At 32.8% G+C, this 20579-nt stretch overlaps 1 protein-coding gene across 1 annotated transcript; it reads right to left on the bottom strand.

Moving 5' to 3' along the window:
* Positions 1 to 3860: 3860 nt before the first annotated feature.
* LOC138332166 (baculoviral IAP repeat-containing protein 7-like) lies at positions 3861 to 14595 on the bottom strand. Its single transcript, XM_069280163.1, has 5 exons — positions 12954 to 14595; positions 10255 to 10312; positions 9938 to 10084; positions 8138 to 8182; positions 3861 to 7892 (listed from the first exon to the last, which is right to left on the bottom strand). The coding sequence occupies exons 1-5, from the start codon at positions 13092 to 13094 to the stop codon at positions 7699 to 7701; spliced, it is 585 nt and encodes a 194-aa protein (XP_069136264.1). The 5' UTR covers positions 13095 to 14595; the 3' UTR covers positions 3861 to 7698.
* Positions 14596 to 20579: the final 5984 nt, after the last annotated feature.

Here is a 20579-nt window from a genome sequence, read left to right as displayed (position 1 = left end):
GTGAGTTTATAATACACTAGTTATGCAAACTCTGTTCCCTCTCAAGTTTTGTAATAAAATAGTTTCTTACTGTGTAGTATAAAACTTTTTTGCTACCAATGGTTATTAAATGAATTCATTAATAAAAATACCCGACTGTCTTCCGCGGCTATTATTTCGCAATTTCCGGTTCAAAGCGTTTTCAAGGAGATTAAGCTTCGCGGATTTAAAATTTAATGGAGATACCTTTGAATATAACTGTGCAGGAATATTAGAATATATACCTTTGCGGAGATAAACTTTCGCGAATATATCTTGATCGTGATATTCGCGAAAAATCGCCAGCGAAAGACAGTTGGTTTACAGTAACATAGTAAAAAATCAGAAGCTCTTCTATTTCCTCTTAGTAGGCAAAAAAGCAATAAATTTTGATAATATCATTTTATAATTAAATAGATTTTGATGTTGTTTGTGCAAAAATTTTGGCATGTTATTCTTTCTTTAATAATTTATTAAAATCTTTGATGACTCATTCAAATAGACTGACAAACATACATGATTACTTTAAAACATAAGTTACAAAACGGGTTTTATGCAGTGTACGATTCTTGGGTTTTACGCCTTATGTGTGCTATGATGGAAACATACAATGTATATTCATTTTTTTCAATTACTAATAACACTGTAAATATGTAAAATGGAATTGTCGATCACAACTTGGCTTCATGTTTGACCGTATGTTCTCATTGCACTGGACTGTTGATGTAAATATAATGTCAAATTATATTCAGCTCTTATTTGTACTTTTTGAATAAAAATCGATGTATTGTGAATATTGTAGTTCTCAAAAAAATTGCTTGTTAGTTTATGAATAAAATATTAAAAATCTCTTCTTGATTCTTGATTGTGAGTATGAATATTACGGCACATTTAACTATAATGATGAAATATCTATTAATCTTTGAACTGAAAAAAATGACTGCTGTTGATATTTGGAAAACTAATAAGTCATTATTTAGCGAAAATAACATCTGTCATAAATAATGGGATGCATATTAAAGTCAATACTGACAAGAACTAAAAAATTGATCTACTACCATTACATCTGATTTCATAAACAAATTAGAACCATCAAAGCCATAACTAGGTCATTATTTTTCAGTGTAACACTTGGAATGACAGATGTTTAGGCACTTAAATTCCATCTTGAATCATATGTATTTGATAGCTCACGTAATTAGAATGAACTAAAAATGAAATATACTTTCTTTCTTTAGTAAAAAAATGGCTTAGCAAAAAATGCTTAGATGATTATTTTTCTTTTAGCAATTAGTGTCTACTATTAGCAAAATGGCCAAAATGCTATCTATACAGTTAGCACAGATAAGGTATTGATCATCAAGTAGTTTTTTTTTATAATCTATCCCGATGAATACCTATCCTTAATACGTGTGTATATTTTTAACTTTAACACTGCGATTAAAATATTCTATTCCATATTTTCTATTTCATAATGTTTTCTGTGTTAACCAAATAATAATGTATAGAAATTCGAAAGTACACTAATTCTCTTGCAAACGATTTTGGTAAAGCCATAAAATGACTCAATATTCCACATATATTTTTATCATAATGGCCAGACCATGTGTTCAGTAATCATAAGTAGCAGTTAACTTGATTTATTTATATTTTTGGAACATTCCATTGAACATCCTTAGTTTGATCCCAATGTACTGGCTCAAGTTTTAAGAATGAAACGATAGGTAAACATTTGTTGAAAGTTTTAGGACTAGCAGCGATTCATGGTACATATTTGCATAATAAACTTTCCCCAATGGCATATTGTATTTGATTAAATCTATTCAGTAGTGTTTGAATTAATGATACACTAAAGCAAATGCTTATAAATAATGGACAACGAGACAACAGACGACGCACGGACGAAACACAACGGGAAAATCACACGTTCAGTCTTTGGAACTAGGTAAATTTGGAAAAAAAATGTTACACAATTTTAAAAACAATATAACGTATTATAAGGTACTTTTAGCTATGAATCGACAAAGTTCAGTTTCAAATTATTATGAGAAAATTGCTGAAACTGCCAACAGTCCCGATTATTATAGTGCACCATGATGGCATGCCCAATATATGATGGAATGAACACGGTTGACAGTTGACAGGTTCATAAAGGATAACGACCCTACTACTACATCGACAACATAGTACATTGGCGGTACTTAAGATCCGGAGAATTGAGCTCGGCTGAATTGAACAAGAACAGTTAAGTATCACCTTTCGTTGTTTGTACAATTAAATTAGCCCCTTTTGCTGATCTAGTAAAATAACTTTTCTATGATTCTTTCCGTCAGTAAACGATATAGCGGTAGTAAGCAGGCAAATAATGTCAAGTACAATGTATGTTCACGAATACAATACACAAACACATTAGAAACTAACGAGTGTAAACATTTCCTGTTGGTTTATGCGAACGTGATGAAAAGTGTATGATATTACCGATTGAATATTTTTAAACAGAAACTTTTGATGAAGATTGTGTAGCTATTGATTAACTTTCTTTATCAAATTACAATATAACAGTTGACTTTTATAATGATGCTACCAACGCAATCAAAAAATTATTTTTGAGAGATTATTGTTTCTTGAGAGATGATTGCTTCATTTACATGTATATATGTATAATCCTCTTACAGATGTCATTTTCTATTTCGTATTATAAGGTTGATTAGTAGCTATCGACAAGCACTCATATACGTAAACACTGACCTTTAAAGCATGATCATAAAGACATTTTCTGGGATTGACAACAAAATCTTACATTCCGCATGTTTTGGTGCGGCATTGTTAAAAATATTTTTCAACTTAAATGAAATATTTTTTTTTCCCATTAATCTTTGTAATCGTTTAATAAGCTCTAAACTATGTGCATTAAAATATATCTCAATCGTTTATTTTATATCCGACGATATCGCGTTATTCCTTGTAGTATTATACATGTTCCATATGCGCATTATGCTCAGATTTTACAGTACGATCCAAACCACAAATAACGCAAGTAGCTACCTCAGACATTGTGCGAATTTATAATTTTCAAACGTGTTACATTATGCGATATCAAATTCTGGTCTGCAGAATAGAGTTAATATTTAGATTGCGATCTATATATGAACCGCCAACTGACTGTAATCAACCATGTAAATGCTCTACCGGCCTTACATGTGCAAACCGCTTGTACAATCTTGAAAGGTGATGTCAATTCGACCTAAAATAAAGAAGCTTTGATCAATTTCCATTACTTATTACTAGAACCATATTCATTCAACAATCAGACCAGGGACCATATCTCATTAAACTTTTAAAGTTAGATGAGATGAGAATCCATCCTCGATACTCCAGGGGTTCCTATCACTTATGATCTATATGCCCCTGGACTATCTCATAGTAAAATTGGAGGCGACAGAACAGAAGAGGTTCCATATATAAAGTCCGACCTCTTTCAAAGGAGCCGTATAATGGTACACTGGTCGACTGTGTGGCCGGCCGGCCCTCTCTGTAGTTTTCAAAGGATATCTTTGCTGGCCTGTGATTGGTCAGATGTTTTCTGCTGAGTTGCCTCCAATTTTACTATGATATAGTCCAGGCGTGTAGAGATTGTAAGTGATCAGAACCCCTGGAGTATCAAGGATGATGAGAATTATGATTACAGAATAATTACATATGTAAATTTTGCATAAATTACATGTACCGCAAATATGGGTATGAGATTGGTATGGCGAAAATTGTCAGATAAAAAAGGTACTACTGATATGTTTGTTTCAAAGCAAGCTTTTCATTTGAATACAGAAACAATTCAGTTATCAGACATTCATAGTATATCTTTATTAATATAAAACAGGATACAACTTGTACATTGTATAATATGTACATCATGTAAAAGCATACATTTAACAAAACTGGCAATTTACATATTACTTTGCACTAGTACTGGAAAACTTAACAATTGATGAAGTTTGATGTCAATAATTAATTTTAGTAGCATGTTACTAAAGAACGTTAAAAACAGTGGAACCCACTAAATTTGAAATCAGTTACATTGAACTGTTTAATTTGAAATGCAATATTTTTAACATCCTTGCTCTCACATAGCAATAGTCTTTCTTCTTTGTTATAGGTATATGGAATCTGAAAATATGACGAGATTTTAATTCCCATTCCACAAAAACTTCAATAGAACTAGGTTCCACTGTATTCTCATAGAAACAATAAAAACAAATAAACACACATACATGTACTCCATGACCTATCAATAACTTATTTAATATATGTACATCTTGAGATCATTGCATTTTGATTGACATTGTATAAATGTGTAATACTAAATTCAAAAAATGAAGTATATATGTAACTAGACTTTGCTTTTGTAATGCCACAAAGAAGAGTGGATGGAAAACTACAAATTGTACCTTCTTATTTATTTTTGCTATATTTAAATAAGAATTCCAATAAAATTAAAGTATATTGTCTACAGGCAGGTTTTGTTTTTATTTCACAACAAAAAATTCACACTGTCATCCAAAATGTTCTATATCAATTATGCAAGATGAAGAATTGTCAAAACTTGTTTCTATCTTTTGTGATACCATACTATAGATATATATGCTATCTTAGAAATATGTTTTTACTTGTTTCAAAGGTCAAAGGTAAATATTCAAGATATTGACAAAATACAATTAACCTAATGTGTTTATTAGAACTTTATATGACAATGTATATAAAGAAAAACAAACGAAAATATGGAATATCAGCCTCATGGTTTAAATGGTGTTTGATCAAGTTTAATATTCATGAATACAGTTAACAGGCACCTCATGATCAGTTCCTGTCTATAATAATGCATTTTCACATGAGTCATTCATGTTTATTAAGCTTCATTGTGTGACATATGAATTACTTTTGAAATACATCTGCAGTTCTCGTGCCAGCATTCAAATCGGTTTTTTTTGTTTGTTTGTTTTTATTGGCTAGGCCTAGATCTTCACCATAAAAACTGCATGAGTTGTAACATGAAATTACAGATGACTAGCACCAAAAACAACCATGCATGCGAAGGTGTTGGTCATCCGGGAGTCAATAGAAAGTATAAACCAAAAATTTACAAATAAACTGTATTCTTACATTTAAATTGTATGGTTCAATATTTTTCCGCATGGACGGAAAACACTTTCCACGAAGAAAGCATCCGTCTGTAGTTACCTTAACTGGGAAAAAAAACAGTTGATTGTCATAATATATCTACCACGTATACATATTTACAGAATAAAACGTCAATCAGAAAACACATATTGAGTGACAAAAGAATAAATAAATCCATCGATAGGAGCGACCCGAAATTTCTGATCTACTGTCGCTTTGTAATTCACGGAAAAGTGAAAGTGAAAGTAGAACCGCTTTGACTTTGAAAACTCTCTGTCAGCTAACCTTCGATGTCGTGTATATAATTTTCAGCAAAAATTGCTGTAGCCTTTCCTTTGTTGGGATCTAGGAATCCTGGCACACTCGTTAGCCCACTTTTCAATTCCGATTTGTGTCAGAATAGGCACATTCTTCAAAAGTTTTGTCCAGGCGCTATGACCTGGATCCAGTTTTCTCGCCATATTGCTCCTGCGCCCCACAGCCTCGTTTTCGATTTAAGATGGCCGCCGCGCGAGAAAGGAGTATTATATATCGGGAATGCTATACAGATATGATAATACATTAACGGAAATTTGGTCTAAAATTCATCTCTACAGGAATGTAGCGCGTATACAAGTCACAGACATTATTACAAAGGACATTAATTTTAAATGTGTGTAACATTTTTTTTCATCATTTCTACATAACAAAAATGACTAGGAGCAAAAAAGAAATGGCTATATCGCTATCGATGAAAAAGTGAACTCTTTACACCCTAGGAAAAAGCAACATCTTTTCAGCTATATCACATGCAGAATCCTTGGATAATTTTGATTTTAAAAAAAAATCCTCAATCATTTTATATATTGTTACCACGCGTGTTTAGCCAAACAGGCTCGTAGGCACAAGTCCATTGTTCATGAAAGATGTCTGTTTGATTTCAATGATTTCGTCACGTTCTAGCGTCCCTGACGTCATAACAACAGTTTAACCCGTCAAACTATATAACGACGAATTTTTGACTTAGTTTTATAATACTGAACACAATCATATGTAAAACATATTCAATATAACATATAAAATGTGTAACTATCGTAATATATATATATAAAACATTATAATCAATGTAAAAATATAATATAAGCAACAATAACAATTGTAAAAATGTACATCACATGATTAGTACGGAAGCCGTATAGAGCAACAGTTAATGAACATTCGTTGTGTTATTCTTATATAGGACTAGACTGTTTTTGTAATATTATGGAATCTTACACGTTTTTATAAATGGGTACAGATTGAAATTCGTGAAATAATACTTTTACACATGTCTTGTTATTTCTTATTTTTCCTAAACAAAATGGCAAATACCTGTCCTTCTTGTTAGCAAACTAAAAACGGCCTAGTTGATATATATATTTTAGCGACAAAATCATGTTTTCTCTATAGGATGTAATTTGTTTTTATTTTGAAGTTATAATAAAAAAAATATTCCAAAAAAGGTTAATACAAAAAGCACAGTGACGACGTCCTTTTTGTTCTCGAATGTTTACACTGTTGTCTTTATTATGACGTTACAAAAACGTATGTCATAATATTTAGTGAGAATAAATATAATAATAAAAATAATTGGCTTCTGTACCATATCTCGTAACTTTAAAGGTAAAAAATATAAAACAGTTGTAAATCTGTTTTTAATCTTCTTTTTTTTTGTAAAAAAATATATATTGTATACGAACATCATATTATTAATTGCCAGTGATATTTTTTTTTCTATTCCATCTTAAAAAAACCAAATAAAGCAAAAAAAATTAAAAACAAAAGTCATAAACATAATCATGCCATATTTGAGACAGGCAAGTATTGTGTGCGTCAAATGGAACCATCTGACTGTCATTTTTCAATAATGTTTCTAATTTAATAGACACAACAGGATACTCACTTCTTATGAAACTTAGGCATAAACAATATCGTATTTGAAAAATTTCGGATACAAATGAACACCTAAGGTACGGGGTCTTTATGCAGACATGCCGCGACTTCATATCATGGTAACTTTCCTCGGAGAACTCCTAATTGTACAAACAATATGGAAACCAAATATCATTACCATTTGTTTGAATACAATAATTTACAGTTATGATTTTATAGTAAAACATTACGACGTCATTTGTAACATCACCAAAAACGAGGATATCTGGAGGTATGCCTAATTGTATTCGATCACAGAAATTTGCTTTATCTAAGTGATTATTCTTAAGAAACACGATAGAGTTTTTCTTACATCCACATCTTTATATTGAATCTTGTGTCATCAATTACTGACAAAATAAAGGATACATTTGAAGGTAAGTTATTAACTAATATACCGTGATCTTATTCAAAACAGAATAGGTTTCTTTGCCTGTACCCCTCTATTTTTTTCTCTCTGAAACACCATATATAGCTACCATTTAAAATATTTTGCCATAAATAGTTTTTTAATTTAAAACCTTTCTTTTAGAATTCTTTGTGGCGGCAATAAGACTAAGGTAAGTAAGTCTTCACTTTCGATAATACCTTCTTGTGACAAATCGGACACGTCCTGATGTCTTCTGAACACTGCTGACACATCAGGTGACCACAAGGAACTATTAGTTTGCAGAAATCCCGCTCCTTACAATATTTACACAAAAGTAGCTCTTTCAGGCGCTGTCTCTCCGAGAGTAAATCCATATTACCTAGAAATAATAAAAACAAATATTAAAGAAATTTAACAGCAATAACCGAAATTCTATTACAAATTGAAGAATTTATCGTTGTCTAGAAATTAAATTTCTGTCAAAAGCCTTATGCGAATATGAAAGATATGTAAGGATATTTCGTTACAATTAACGGGAACATTGCCCTTGTAATGATCCAATTTTAGACCAATTCCTTCTGTCATTTGAAAATTGAAATGTTTCGAAAGTGTAAAATAACTTACTTTCGATAATTTCAAGTAGGCATTCGGCGTCAAATTGCGTTCCTTCTGAAAGCAAAACAAAATATTAAATTGTGCTTTGTTGAAGAAATTCTTATCAGTATCACTAATGTAGTTTCAATAAATCTGTCAGCTATTTTAAACCGTTTTCCTTTTATTGTTTTTAAAACATTGTAATAGTCCTTAAAGCTGACAATGCAAGTTAAAATTATTAAAATGATTTTTTTAAATAAGTATACTCGTTGTTCAAGAATCGTTTATGAGACTTTCCCCGGTTGAGAACAGCCATTTTTGTTTTTCATTCCGACGACTCACCGACCCCTATATAAAGCGCGTGAATCGACACACGTGCGCTCATTCATGTACCCATACACCTAGCAGTCCACAGTATATATCACCTACAAATAGGTAAACAAAACCCTCACCTGTAAAACTATATGGGACTTTGTTTTAGCAAGAAAACATGTCAACTCCTCTAAGTTGTCATTTAGATGTTTCTCAAAATAAAATTCCAACGCAAGTGAATAGAAATCCAAACAATAATCCGTCCACATATCTCCACGTATATCATCGTACTCGATGCACTCAACTGACCATGTACACGTGACTACGTACCTGACCCGAACGAGCGACAACTATCAAGGACACACACGTGTCGATGTACATGTACTTTTAAAACTTGGTGTATAATGAAGTGTTTTATTACTTCGTATTGGACATATGTTGGGATATAGCTGACAGCACATTCATCTATTACTTCAATTAAATAGTGTCAGGTGAGTGCAGTGTTTATTTTCAATTTGACATTGACATTTGAGCATGTGTATCTGAGACAAGACATGTTTAGAATGACACACGTGTGTCAAGTGTCCCGTGCTTTATATAGGAGGTTGGCCAGTGAAGGTTACTAAGCAGAGCAAAAGAAAAATGGCTGCCACTTCCTTAGATACCACACTGTCATAACTAGGGGATGTCTCAGAAACAATTTTTGAAAAAAATATTTCGTTAATATATTTTTTTTTAATTTCAAATGCATGTTTTAACTTGCATTGTCAGCTTTAATCAGTATCGGAATCATCATCTCCTTTTCAACGTCTAAGTCATTGTTATATCTATAAAACATTTTTTTATATTACGCAGTATCTCGATACTGGTGTAATAAAAAAGCAGTACTATGAAAAAAACTACTCTTTTCAAATCGAGCCATTCTACAATATTGTATTTTAACCTGAAACTATTAACGGAACAATTGCATTAAATATTGTCTGTTAAAACATGTGATTTGTTTCAAGGACAGCTTTTCAATTTCAAACATTGTTCTATAAACATAAGTATCCCCCCGAAAGGCAACGACGACGTACTGAAAACAAGATTTAAAGTCATGAACACCATACCGCTTATCGTTACAAAGTGAACTTACTCCTAAAACCAACCAGGGATGTGTTATTGATAATAAGAAAGCGTTATCAATTTTGAATTTAAAGACTAGTTAGATGGAAATCTTGAAATTGAAAATTACAAAAAAAACCTGCTATAACAGATTTGTTAATTTATGATGAAATGATCAAATTGATCAGCGCTTATTTGACTATGCTGTTGAATTTTTTAAAAGGATCATTTAAAGATACCCTAACTACTTAATTATTGAGAATTGCACCGCACAATATTTAGAAATATTTGATCATTACTTGTTTCGATTTGCCATTATAGTTTCACTTAAAAAAAAGAACTCGCTTCCATTTAATCATCAATTATCAAGGTTTTTTCTCTCTCTTTCTTTGACAATTTGAAACACTATATTACCTGGATTTGAAAATCTGAACATTTTGATTGCTTCTGTGATAAATTCTTCCCTATAACCTATATCCAGTAAACTTTGGGCAGCTGCTGACCACATGGGATAACGTTCCTCTCTAATGCGGTACTCCTCAACGGTAGATAGTCCCATCACTAAAATAGCAAAGATTGCAAACTATTACTGGAAACATGGCATGCAATACATCAAGACACAAGTCACCATGTACCCTGTCATATGGGCATTTCGTTGAATGTAAGACTTCTTAAAAGAATTCATGATATCCGTTTCTGTTTTATAATTCAAGTAACAAATAGATACTTACTATGACCTTTCGGTCCGGTCGTTACTGGTAAATAATGTCCCGGTCTTTCAAGAGCATACTGAATTTGATAAAATGTTTACACTTAGAATATACATGCACATGTTGATATTAGTAGCCTGATAGAGGAAAAATTAAAACTCTGGGACGAATTTCGTAAAATATCATAGAATACAAAAGAAAGGGTATTATTTTCGGCTGAGTTAAGATAAGCAGATAAGCAAAACAGTTTGCATTAATATACCATAGAGTCAGCTATTGCTATCCAAATCATCCGATTTTTTCTTATAGTGGTTTAAGAGGTCAATAGAGGAAAATAAATGTTTTGATTGTTTTACCCTTAATTAATTTGATATCGGAGTAGAAAGTTTACTGGTTGGCGACCTATTATCGTGATGTACCCATTATCGTGATTTTGAATGGTGTGATATACAAAATGCAATTTTTTATATTTTTCTTGTGTGTAGGAAGATAGCATACCAAAATTATTGACAATTTTTTCAAGTTTTAGAAGAAAACTCGAATATTTAGATAAAAAATAGCGAATTTCAGTAATTCATACCTCACAAGAATGACATTAGTCAGGGGGAAAGCATGGTATCAGCTTTATTCTAAGATAAATAGGCCTGATTCATATATCGTCTGCTTCCTATGATGTCAAACAACGGCATTAAAAAAACGAAAGTTGGAAGTGAGATAATTCAATCTTGAAAACTTGAAAAACACAAAAGAACGCTGGTCGGGGTCACCTAAGCGCTTTTGACCAGACGACAAAATACAAGGTAGACCATTATGTTGATTTTATTTGTTATTTCAATGTTTCCAGAATCGATAACCACCGAAAATTAATTAAATATCTTTATTATTTATTCATAATGTCAAGCATTCATGAAAGACATGTTAAAATAATTCGTTATTTTGCCAGAGAGTAGATTGTGTAATGGCGGGCGTCATTGCCCTCGTGATGTCATAATCGACCGTAATCTTACGATATGACTGGTGGCAAACCAGACACATTTTCTCTCTTTTGCAATAACGTTTTTAAATCAAATATTTTTTTTAGATATTTGTGAATATATTGATATTATTTTTTTTATTTCATCACAACTAACTATTTTTAATATTTTTTTGATAAAAATCACGATAATGGGTACAGTAACTTGACGTGATCACGATATGTTACGGCCTTTTTCAAACGACTGTTTTTGTTATAAAATTGATTATAAATTGATGGAACTGTTATTATTTAGATGCCTTAAATCATTAGATACAACGTTTAGAAAAAAAAATGAGAAAAACCTCCATTTTTTCACGATAATGGGTCGCCAGCCAGTATTTAGTGTAGTTTGTTACTTGTACATTACGGGGTTGTGAATTTCAGTTCAGAGTAGACAGTGACCAAAATGTTATATTTAAGCATCTTATAATAATTCATTTCCCATTTATTCTGCAATGGCTTTGTTTACAACTCTCATTTTAACGATTTGATAGCTTGGGATTGATGGCTAGTACTGCTTGAGGGTCATGCCATGAAATGTTTGAGAACTTGGGGTCACATTGGCTGGAAAACGGAAATAATTCAGATCATATTTAATTAATGGTACGGCCTGTCAACTAACTATATTCTGGGTCTCTGTTTAAAAGCCCACAACACGTTTATTAATATTAATGAAAAATAAACAAAATTATAAATTATTAGATGAAGTTTCATCAAGCAATAAATGCAAGATTCCATGTGTAAATCTATGTCACCTATCATGGTTCATTTTGCTTTTTAGTAGTATGGTGCAGTTATAGTCAATTATGGCGCTAAAATAAGAGCGACACTGGACAACATAAATCAAGCCGCTTAATGAAAATTAACATTTCATTTAACTATTTAAAATTGTCTAGGAAGTGATAACATGTTTTTTTTATTAAAGGCACAATTCAGTGAGGTTAATTCTGTTACATAACCACGAAGCAAAATATGACATACATGTAAATGTATTGTTCTACATTCCTTATGAAACATATAACAAGAAAAATTAACACATTTTATGACGTCGTTTAGTATTTTGATTGATACTAATGAAATTCCAAATCGTTGATCAATACGATTAAGCATGTACAACATGTACGCTGTACACATACCCGAGCCAAAGTGACGCACGTTCAACAAATGCAATACATAACCACTGAGGAGTTGTTGAAATTATTCTTAGACAAGAACATTCATCTAATAAGGTAAACGCACTATTGTAAGAGCGTTATGAGTAGCTCTAGACAAAAATTTCCTTACTACACTGGCAAGGGCCAGGGCTCGGCATACAAGACATCCGACCACAATGTGTAATGGTGGACAGTAAGCGACTTTGAACACTTCACATACATTTCACTACAGTGGGCTTTTCTGGCATATCACAGTAAAACCAACTAATCTAATTTCCATTAGAACTGGTTTGTTTCAGAAATATGTGCAAATTTTAATGAATTTGTTTTTACATTATACCAAATAAACGTAGTTTCAGTTAAGGTTTGTAAGTTCGTTTTAAGAGATGCTTTGAAACAACTTTGAATTTAAGTCTTAATGTCCCTACTGAGGACAGGTCATGGCACATTAAATCTCTTATATTACACTTGGGACATATGCAGTAATATTGCAAGACGAAAGTCACTGTATAGTAGGCGGATGATGTGATATAAGTATGCGATGTACTTACATTCTGCGCTTTGCAGTCTTTGATGAAATCAAGTCCTTTTAGAATTTGCAGAAATTTACAAAATGGGAAATACCGTGCATGATTTATCCAAATCTTATCTAAAACCATTCCCTCTCTCCACGTCGCTTCTATAGACACCATCACAATAGTGGCATCGTATGCATTCACCTACAAAATGTCAATAAGGTCATGAGATGATGGATACGATGTAGATAGGGTAATGAAAAAGGATACCTTTCCTGTTTCTCTCTACTTTTCCTGCCTTCTTTTAAAAGTTTGATTACACATAGGGAAACTTCCCATAAAGTATACAAAGCAGCAACAAATTTCAATTGTAAAATCAATATGGACACCGCCATATTCAAATTTGTTACTCGACTCTCTATTTGCTTAAGCATATGTGTGAAGCATTTTAAGTGTTTAAAAAAAATACATGTGAATGTTGGTAGTTCTTGGCTCATATATTCCTTTATTTCTCCTGACAATAACAGCAGGCATTATTTAAATAGAAATTCAGATAATATATCTATTGTTTCATATGCACTAGGGAACAATCAAATCATTGACCATCATTATGTAGCAGAAAGTCCCAGGGAATCATTGCACTCGGTCTTCAACTTCGCACAACAGTTCCATAGGACTTTCCTGCTACCTCGGATAAAATATTTGATTGTTCTGTTTCCTCAGCACACATTAATCCGTTGTATACTCCCAACGGATCACTTGTGGCCGTTTGTTTATCTCGGGTCATAGGGAATAACGACGTCATGAAGATAATATTGTTGAGAGATGATATTTAAAAAATCAGTAGATGGGATATTGGCGCTCACCATAGAATTATCAGTAAATGAAATGATGGATCCTTACTCAGCTAAGTTTTTCTCTTCTATAACCTTTTTGAAACATTGAAATGTTTGCCATGTTGAGCTAGGATTTCCATTTTACAGTTATCAGAAGCACCCAGAAGAACCTACATCAGAGATCCCTACATTCTATAACTTAATTTCAATAATTGTGTTAGTTTCTTAACAATTAAAAGGATTGTTAGATTGCATTTATTGTAGATATAAATGCAATCTGGGTGGCAGATAAATAGATAGCGCCCGTTAATTGTTATATTTACATTTTACTTTCTAGTTCAAAGTAAAACATCATTTAGATGCGAGTGAACATTTGAATTTCCCGCTTCAGCCATTTAACTTCAACAGCCAAGTTCAAAGTGATAAAATATAATCCCTATAAAAAATTGAAAAGACACTAAAATTTCAATGTTTTTGAGTAGCTTTTCAGTTTACTTTCAATTATCCAGACATTTAAAAGATTCTGTTATAGTTTCATAACCAAACTGGTTCATTCAACTACAATGCCAATTTCCCCGCGCGGACTAACATGCATGGTGTCAGTAAACAAGACTCACATCCATTTACATAGATATTACTACACCAAGTTTAGGCTGCATTTATTGAATCATAATGCAGATCACGATTATCATGGGAGTCTCTGTGGCAAAATGTAAATATGTTGTAAATAAATGGATAGAATGTGGCAATATGACTTGCCTTTGAGTTAAAAAAACTTCAACTTAAACGACAGGTTAGGCACCAAGAGGCTAGCTCCTGCGATTGTTAGTTTTGCGTGTACGGTGAGTGTCCGAGATTATACAAGTTAAAATTATAGCATAAGCGCATTTATCCGAGAACTCTTCAAAGAATACGTTCATAGGCAGTACGAAGGTATTAAACTTCAAGGAATTGTGGAGATTGATGAGTCATTGTTTGGTAAAAAATGTAAGTACAACCGTGGGAATAGGCAGAGTGGTGTTCGAGTTTGGATAGTTGGTTTGGTTGATCGATCTTCCAACAAATTAGTTTTATATCCGGTAGCAGACCGTGCGTCGGGCACATTAGAGAGCATTATTGAACGACATGTTATGGGTGGTTCCACGATATATACAGACAGTTGGCGGGGATACGATCGTCTGAATTCTTTAGGTTACAAGCATTTCTCATTGGTACACAAGATACAGTTCAAAAAATCCTTTAAAAACATTGATACTGGGGAGATTGTTGAAGTCAATACCAATACAATCGAAGGGGCTTGGAAACACGCCAAAGATCATTTCCGACGAATTAACGGCACATCCATTTCGAATTTTGAGAGCCATCTCTGTGAAATCTTGTGGAGGAACCATATGCGGACTGAGAATAAATTCGGTGCTTTTTTTAGTCTACTTCAATCCGTTTTTACTCTTGATAAGCCTCCTCAATATACTTACACCTCGAGCTCCCCATTGTTTGACACATGGTTGTCGTCCTCGCAAGATGATTCCAACACCACAATCTCTCGTTTTGATGACGACATCGATGTGTCATCATCGGATGACGGTAATCCCGATCAGTCTACACCACAACCTCAACCCATGGCCCCTCCCTCAGCTACATCAGCTAGTACTGAAGTGTCCGGTACAAGCACTTTTACTGGCGCGCGACAAAAGAGGGACGCTACAAAATGTCCACCGGATTTTGTGGCCGCATCTCAAGATGGGAATCGTGGTCGTCGTACACGTGGCAATGGTAAAGGTCAACGACAAAGCCCATCTTCCTCTACATCCAAGACAGCCTACGTCACCAAAAGCCAGCGGGTCGTAAAACAGCCAGCAAGGCAGTCATTTTTAGAATGGTCGTCGGAAGATGACGACTTTGAATCCTAACCTGCAACATTATATTGACAGTGTTTATTCATACAGTAAATTGACACATTTATAAGTTTGGAAATAAGTGTCTATTGCACATATAGTTTCGCGTGAAGCATTGGATAGTTTTAATGAGAGTGTTGAAGAAATGTAAACATAATAGAAAAAATTCGAATTTAGTGAAAAAAATGTTAATACAGTAATGAAATTTCCACTTACCTTCTAGTTCTGTTGTTTTTATATGAGTGACATCGTTTAAAACAGATTTAAATCTCTGTTTAAATATTGCAGTGTAACACTGTGTGTGCCCGTCTACTCGTCTGCTGACTGATTCAGCTGCACGCAATTACTGTGATATGGGACATACCATTTGTTGAGAGGGGCGTTACGAAAATAGGTGAAAATAACGGGAGTTTTTTTCTTCAACGGTATTATCGATTTGGTTTCCATTAAATTTCTTAAGTCATAACTGAATTCCACTTGCGTACTAATTGTGAAATTTACGCATGAATAAATTATAACAACAGTGTCGTAGTTTGACCACCCAGACAATTAATGGTATGTTTCAACAACGGTGTTGCATGTTACCGCGCTTTGTAGCGGCGGTGACGTCAGACTACACGGAAACAAATCCAATCAAAGTACTGAAAGTACTGAAGGAGGCGTAGCTCAGATTCTAGACAGGGTAATGATATATTGAAATATTAAAGATATATCATAAAAAGAGGTAATAGTACATGTTCAGGTTATTTTCAATCAATATGGATTGAAATATCAGATTGAAAATTCTGTACTTTCGCAGAATGACTGTTGTTTATTATAGAATAATGTGGATCAAATATTTGCAAATTGGTTAAATCATGGAAATGTTTAATCTTATAAAGTTGTTAAAAACAAATGCTCCAAAGATCTTGAAAATATTGTATGCGAAATAAATATGAACAATGACGAATGATATAGAATAAAAATGATGCAAGACTAATATATATTCCTTTTGAAAGTTTGTGTTGGTTTTTACATGTTTTGAAATTTCAATCATGGTTTGAACTTTCTACCATCTGGGCAAAGTGTATGAAAGTGGTAGTTATGCTCCTGCTGAGCTCAGCATATACTGGCAGTAGAACGACTGGCTGACCCATTGTCAGTTTAATGTGTCAAGGTGTGTTGGGATGCTTGGGTGTCTTCAGCGGCATGTTCCAGTGATATCATAATACATGTAGCACAATGAAAGGGCAAGAGTTCCACTATACAAGAAGACCCAACAAATACAGCGCAGTCTGTGCATGCTACACACAACATACATTGGAGGCTGTCCATGCCATTAATGATCCAGTGTCAATCTGTCAATGTTAACAACAGCGTAAGGTGAAGTTGAAATCAATGTCCAATTTCCTCTCAAGGGATATTCCATTAAAACATCTAACCCAACTCAGGATATTATAAACATTGATACCCCTGATTTTAATTTCAGAAGTTAATACTGGATTGGAATATTACATTTTGTTGCAATGAAAGTACTAGTTAAAGGAATTGTGCAGTCAAAAAATATAATTTCAGTTTATGCTGGAAATGGCTTTATTAGCACGTGTAGAAACCTCTTCGTGCCGCGCGCGACCGGAATAACCTGTAAACCGTCGATATCGGGGTCCAAACTTCTGACCGCCCGATTATGCATATTTTCTAGCTCTAAACCGTGTGACATCATAATAGTCCGTGGCTTATAGCTGTACTATAACTGATGTGCTATCACTTACATCGACGGTCACAGGAAAAGCCGATCAACGATTTTTTTAAGATTACTTTTGAGTGAAGTTAATCATACAATTACTTTGGCTCGAATGTAAATAACTAAAAGAGTGAAATTCGATGTTTCAAATACTCTAATTTATGCTCTAATAACAGGTATCTTCGTGTAATTATGAAAGAAAATCCACACAGAAATAAAAGTTTCGAATTTTTTGTCGAGGAGTTCAGCAACGAATAAGCTTTAATTAGATAATATTTTCCTGTAGTCTGTATCTTTGATACATTGTGAATTACAAAGTTTGTGACTGTAAAATGAAATTTTATGAAACAATTTCAGAAATCCTTTATTAAAGTATTGACGTACATACCAGAAACATATATACATATATGTATACGGTGTATATGTTTCTGTACATACACACCGATGATTGATCATTACAAACATTGTGTTGTGTGTTGCTAACCGAATAAATTGAGATACATTTATTACAATACCGTAAAACGTTTCAACATGTGGTAGAAAGAATTTATTTTTGATATTATAAAAGATCTAAATATTGAGATATTAGCAAAACAAACTATTTTTTCAGACTGTGTGGTCGCTTTCAATTTTTAATCGATATACGAGTAGATATCCCTATATAGATATATAATTAGCCATGTCTTTGGTTTGATGGTTATGTAATACCTGTACCAAACGCCATTCATCGAACTCACCTGTAAGTACCTGGCCGCGGGCAATTTGCTATTCGGTGGACTATGTCGGGTATTTGCTATTGTCTTACTGTCAATCGGGTTAGGACATCCGTTAATTGGATTGTGACTTGAATTATGGAAACCCCGTACATCTATGCTCTAGGTTTTTTTATTGTCACCTCCATTTTTAAAATGAAGATGTAAAAGCAAATGGAAATAAAATATCCCTGATCATACATGTACCTAGGAATATATATTACATATATATATGCCGTACACCGGTAAAACAATAATGAAGTTGACTTATTCAGAAACAAAAATGGTTCTAAGAACTATTTCAACTAAAGATTTAACCTTAAAAATTATTCCAGTCTAGTACTGTAATTACGGAATCGTGGAATATAGCAATCACCCGTAATTTCTAAGGTTTTAGGAAAAATTCTAAGCATGTATTTTCATAGCCGCAATATTGTAGCTCAAAAGACTTTTTGACAGAAAATGGTGTCGTCTTTAGAAAGGTATAGTAGGCCGGGTACGTATATTCGTTCTAGTATTTTCACCGTTTCGAATCTACATGTATAGTCATACAAGAAGGGTAACAGCATTACCACACTAAATATACTTATTTAAATATCACCAAGTATAATTTTGAAAAGGTACAACATTTCATATCTATTTATGATGCCTGTATACAAGTAATTTCATTTTTCATTTGAACACTATATGTGGTTACTTTTTGGATAATACGATAAATGTTTCATATATCATACTATTAAATCTCGGTATGATATACAAAAGGATCGACAATGGATATACTATTTTAAGGATTTAGTATAATTTTGAAATTATGAATTTAAATCTACACTTATACTGTAATTTAGAAACACATATCAGAAATATCATTGATGTATTTCTTCTTTTTAGTAAATGTTATGGATAAAGTTTCAAAGGCAACAATATAGATATACATATTATTTTCGGTATAAGTTCGGTATTGTCACTCCAATATCACATAACTAATAACCGTCCACATTTTACTTTTACTCAAAAACTGTGACGTATTTGCATCGTTATGGTAGAAGTTTGAAATAAAAACAATAATAAGTAATAAGATAGTGTTACATTATACTGGGTTTTTTTTTATTACAGAGAAATTTATATAATATGCTATCTAAATCTCAGTCCAGACTGATCCGAACATCATTTTGATATCGCTATCAAATTGGACAGATTATCTAATCTAAAGTTAGATATATGCTTGTTTGAATGTTTGAAATGGTGTAAATGGATTGTTTTGAAACTGAAAATATCTACATCATTATCTCATTATCTCTGAACCGTAGTCGACACTACCCGCAAATCACGACCAAAACCAACCGATAGCGCTAAAAGCTAGGCGATTTGTTGGGTGGGACTTAATTTTTCATTCATCAAAAGCAATATCCTGACGTATTATCAAAAAAAATATTTTGGCTGCACAAATCCTTTAATATCTTAACGGAATATCCCTTTGTATAGAATATGCAACATCTGCAAATAAACAAGATATTGTTAAAAACAAGAAAAAAATATATTTTCACCTTACATAAAAAAATATTTTTTGTCTTACATAAAAAAAAAAAACATTTTTCGTCCCACATAAAAAAAATATTTTTCACTATACATAAAAAATATTTCTTGTCTTACACAAACTGTTTTACGTGAGCACGTAAACGTTTTACGTGCTCACGTAATAAGTTTTACGTGAGCACGTAAAAGAAAAAATATTTTTCACCCTACATAAAATCTTTTTTTTTTTGGTCCTACATTAAAAAAAAATTGTTCGTGTCACTTCTGTGCCGCCGTACTTTTATGTTTATTTTTGAGAAATGTTTTGTTAATAATGTTGCTTCAGAATGAATCAAATTACACAGTGATGCTATCATTTCCAAATATTATTCGACATGAGGTCTTCAAAAATTAATTAAAACGTTTACATGTCAGAAAATGGGCGATTTTCTATGTCGGAAATACTCAAAATATTGCCGATTTTTTATAACTTAAAAACAATATATGCGCAAATTACCTGAAATATCGTAAACAAACTAATCAATATTTGTATCGTGGCTCCATCAATATATTTGCTCTGTAAAACACTGTTATTTCTGCTTTGTCCGTGCCGATTCACCGTCCGTTCACCGCTTCTTTCACTTTCTATCGTTCCGAGTAGTGTGTTTATTGTAGGATGTTAGTACATTATGCCGTTGAAAAATGCACGAAAATAATCTGATCAACTGTAAATGAAACATATTAAAGGATTATTGAAGTTTTGACAATAAATTTTTAACAAAATTATCATCCCTCACGGCTGTAGACTCGCCAGCCATTCCAGGACCAACACGGCGTCATGATCAGGTAATGACGATAGTACGGGACCTCGCCGTTTTTCATGTACGTCAGATTTTCGTTCGGTCAAATTGAATAAAAAAATCGTCAAAATCATTGTCAGATTA

The sequence above is a fragment of the Argopecten irradians genome, chromosome 1 (genome assembly GCF_041381155.1).
Source record: "Argopecten irradians isolate NY chromosome 1, Ai_NY, whole genome shotgun sequence".
NCBI classification, from domain to species: domain Eukaryota; kingdom Metazoa; phylum Mollusca; class Bivalvia; order Pectinida; family Pectinidae; genus Argopecten; species Argopecten irradians.
The sequence above is the reverse complement of the archived record's forward strand: the minus strand, read 5'-3'. Positions and strand labels throughout refer to the sequence as shown.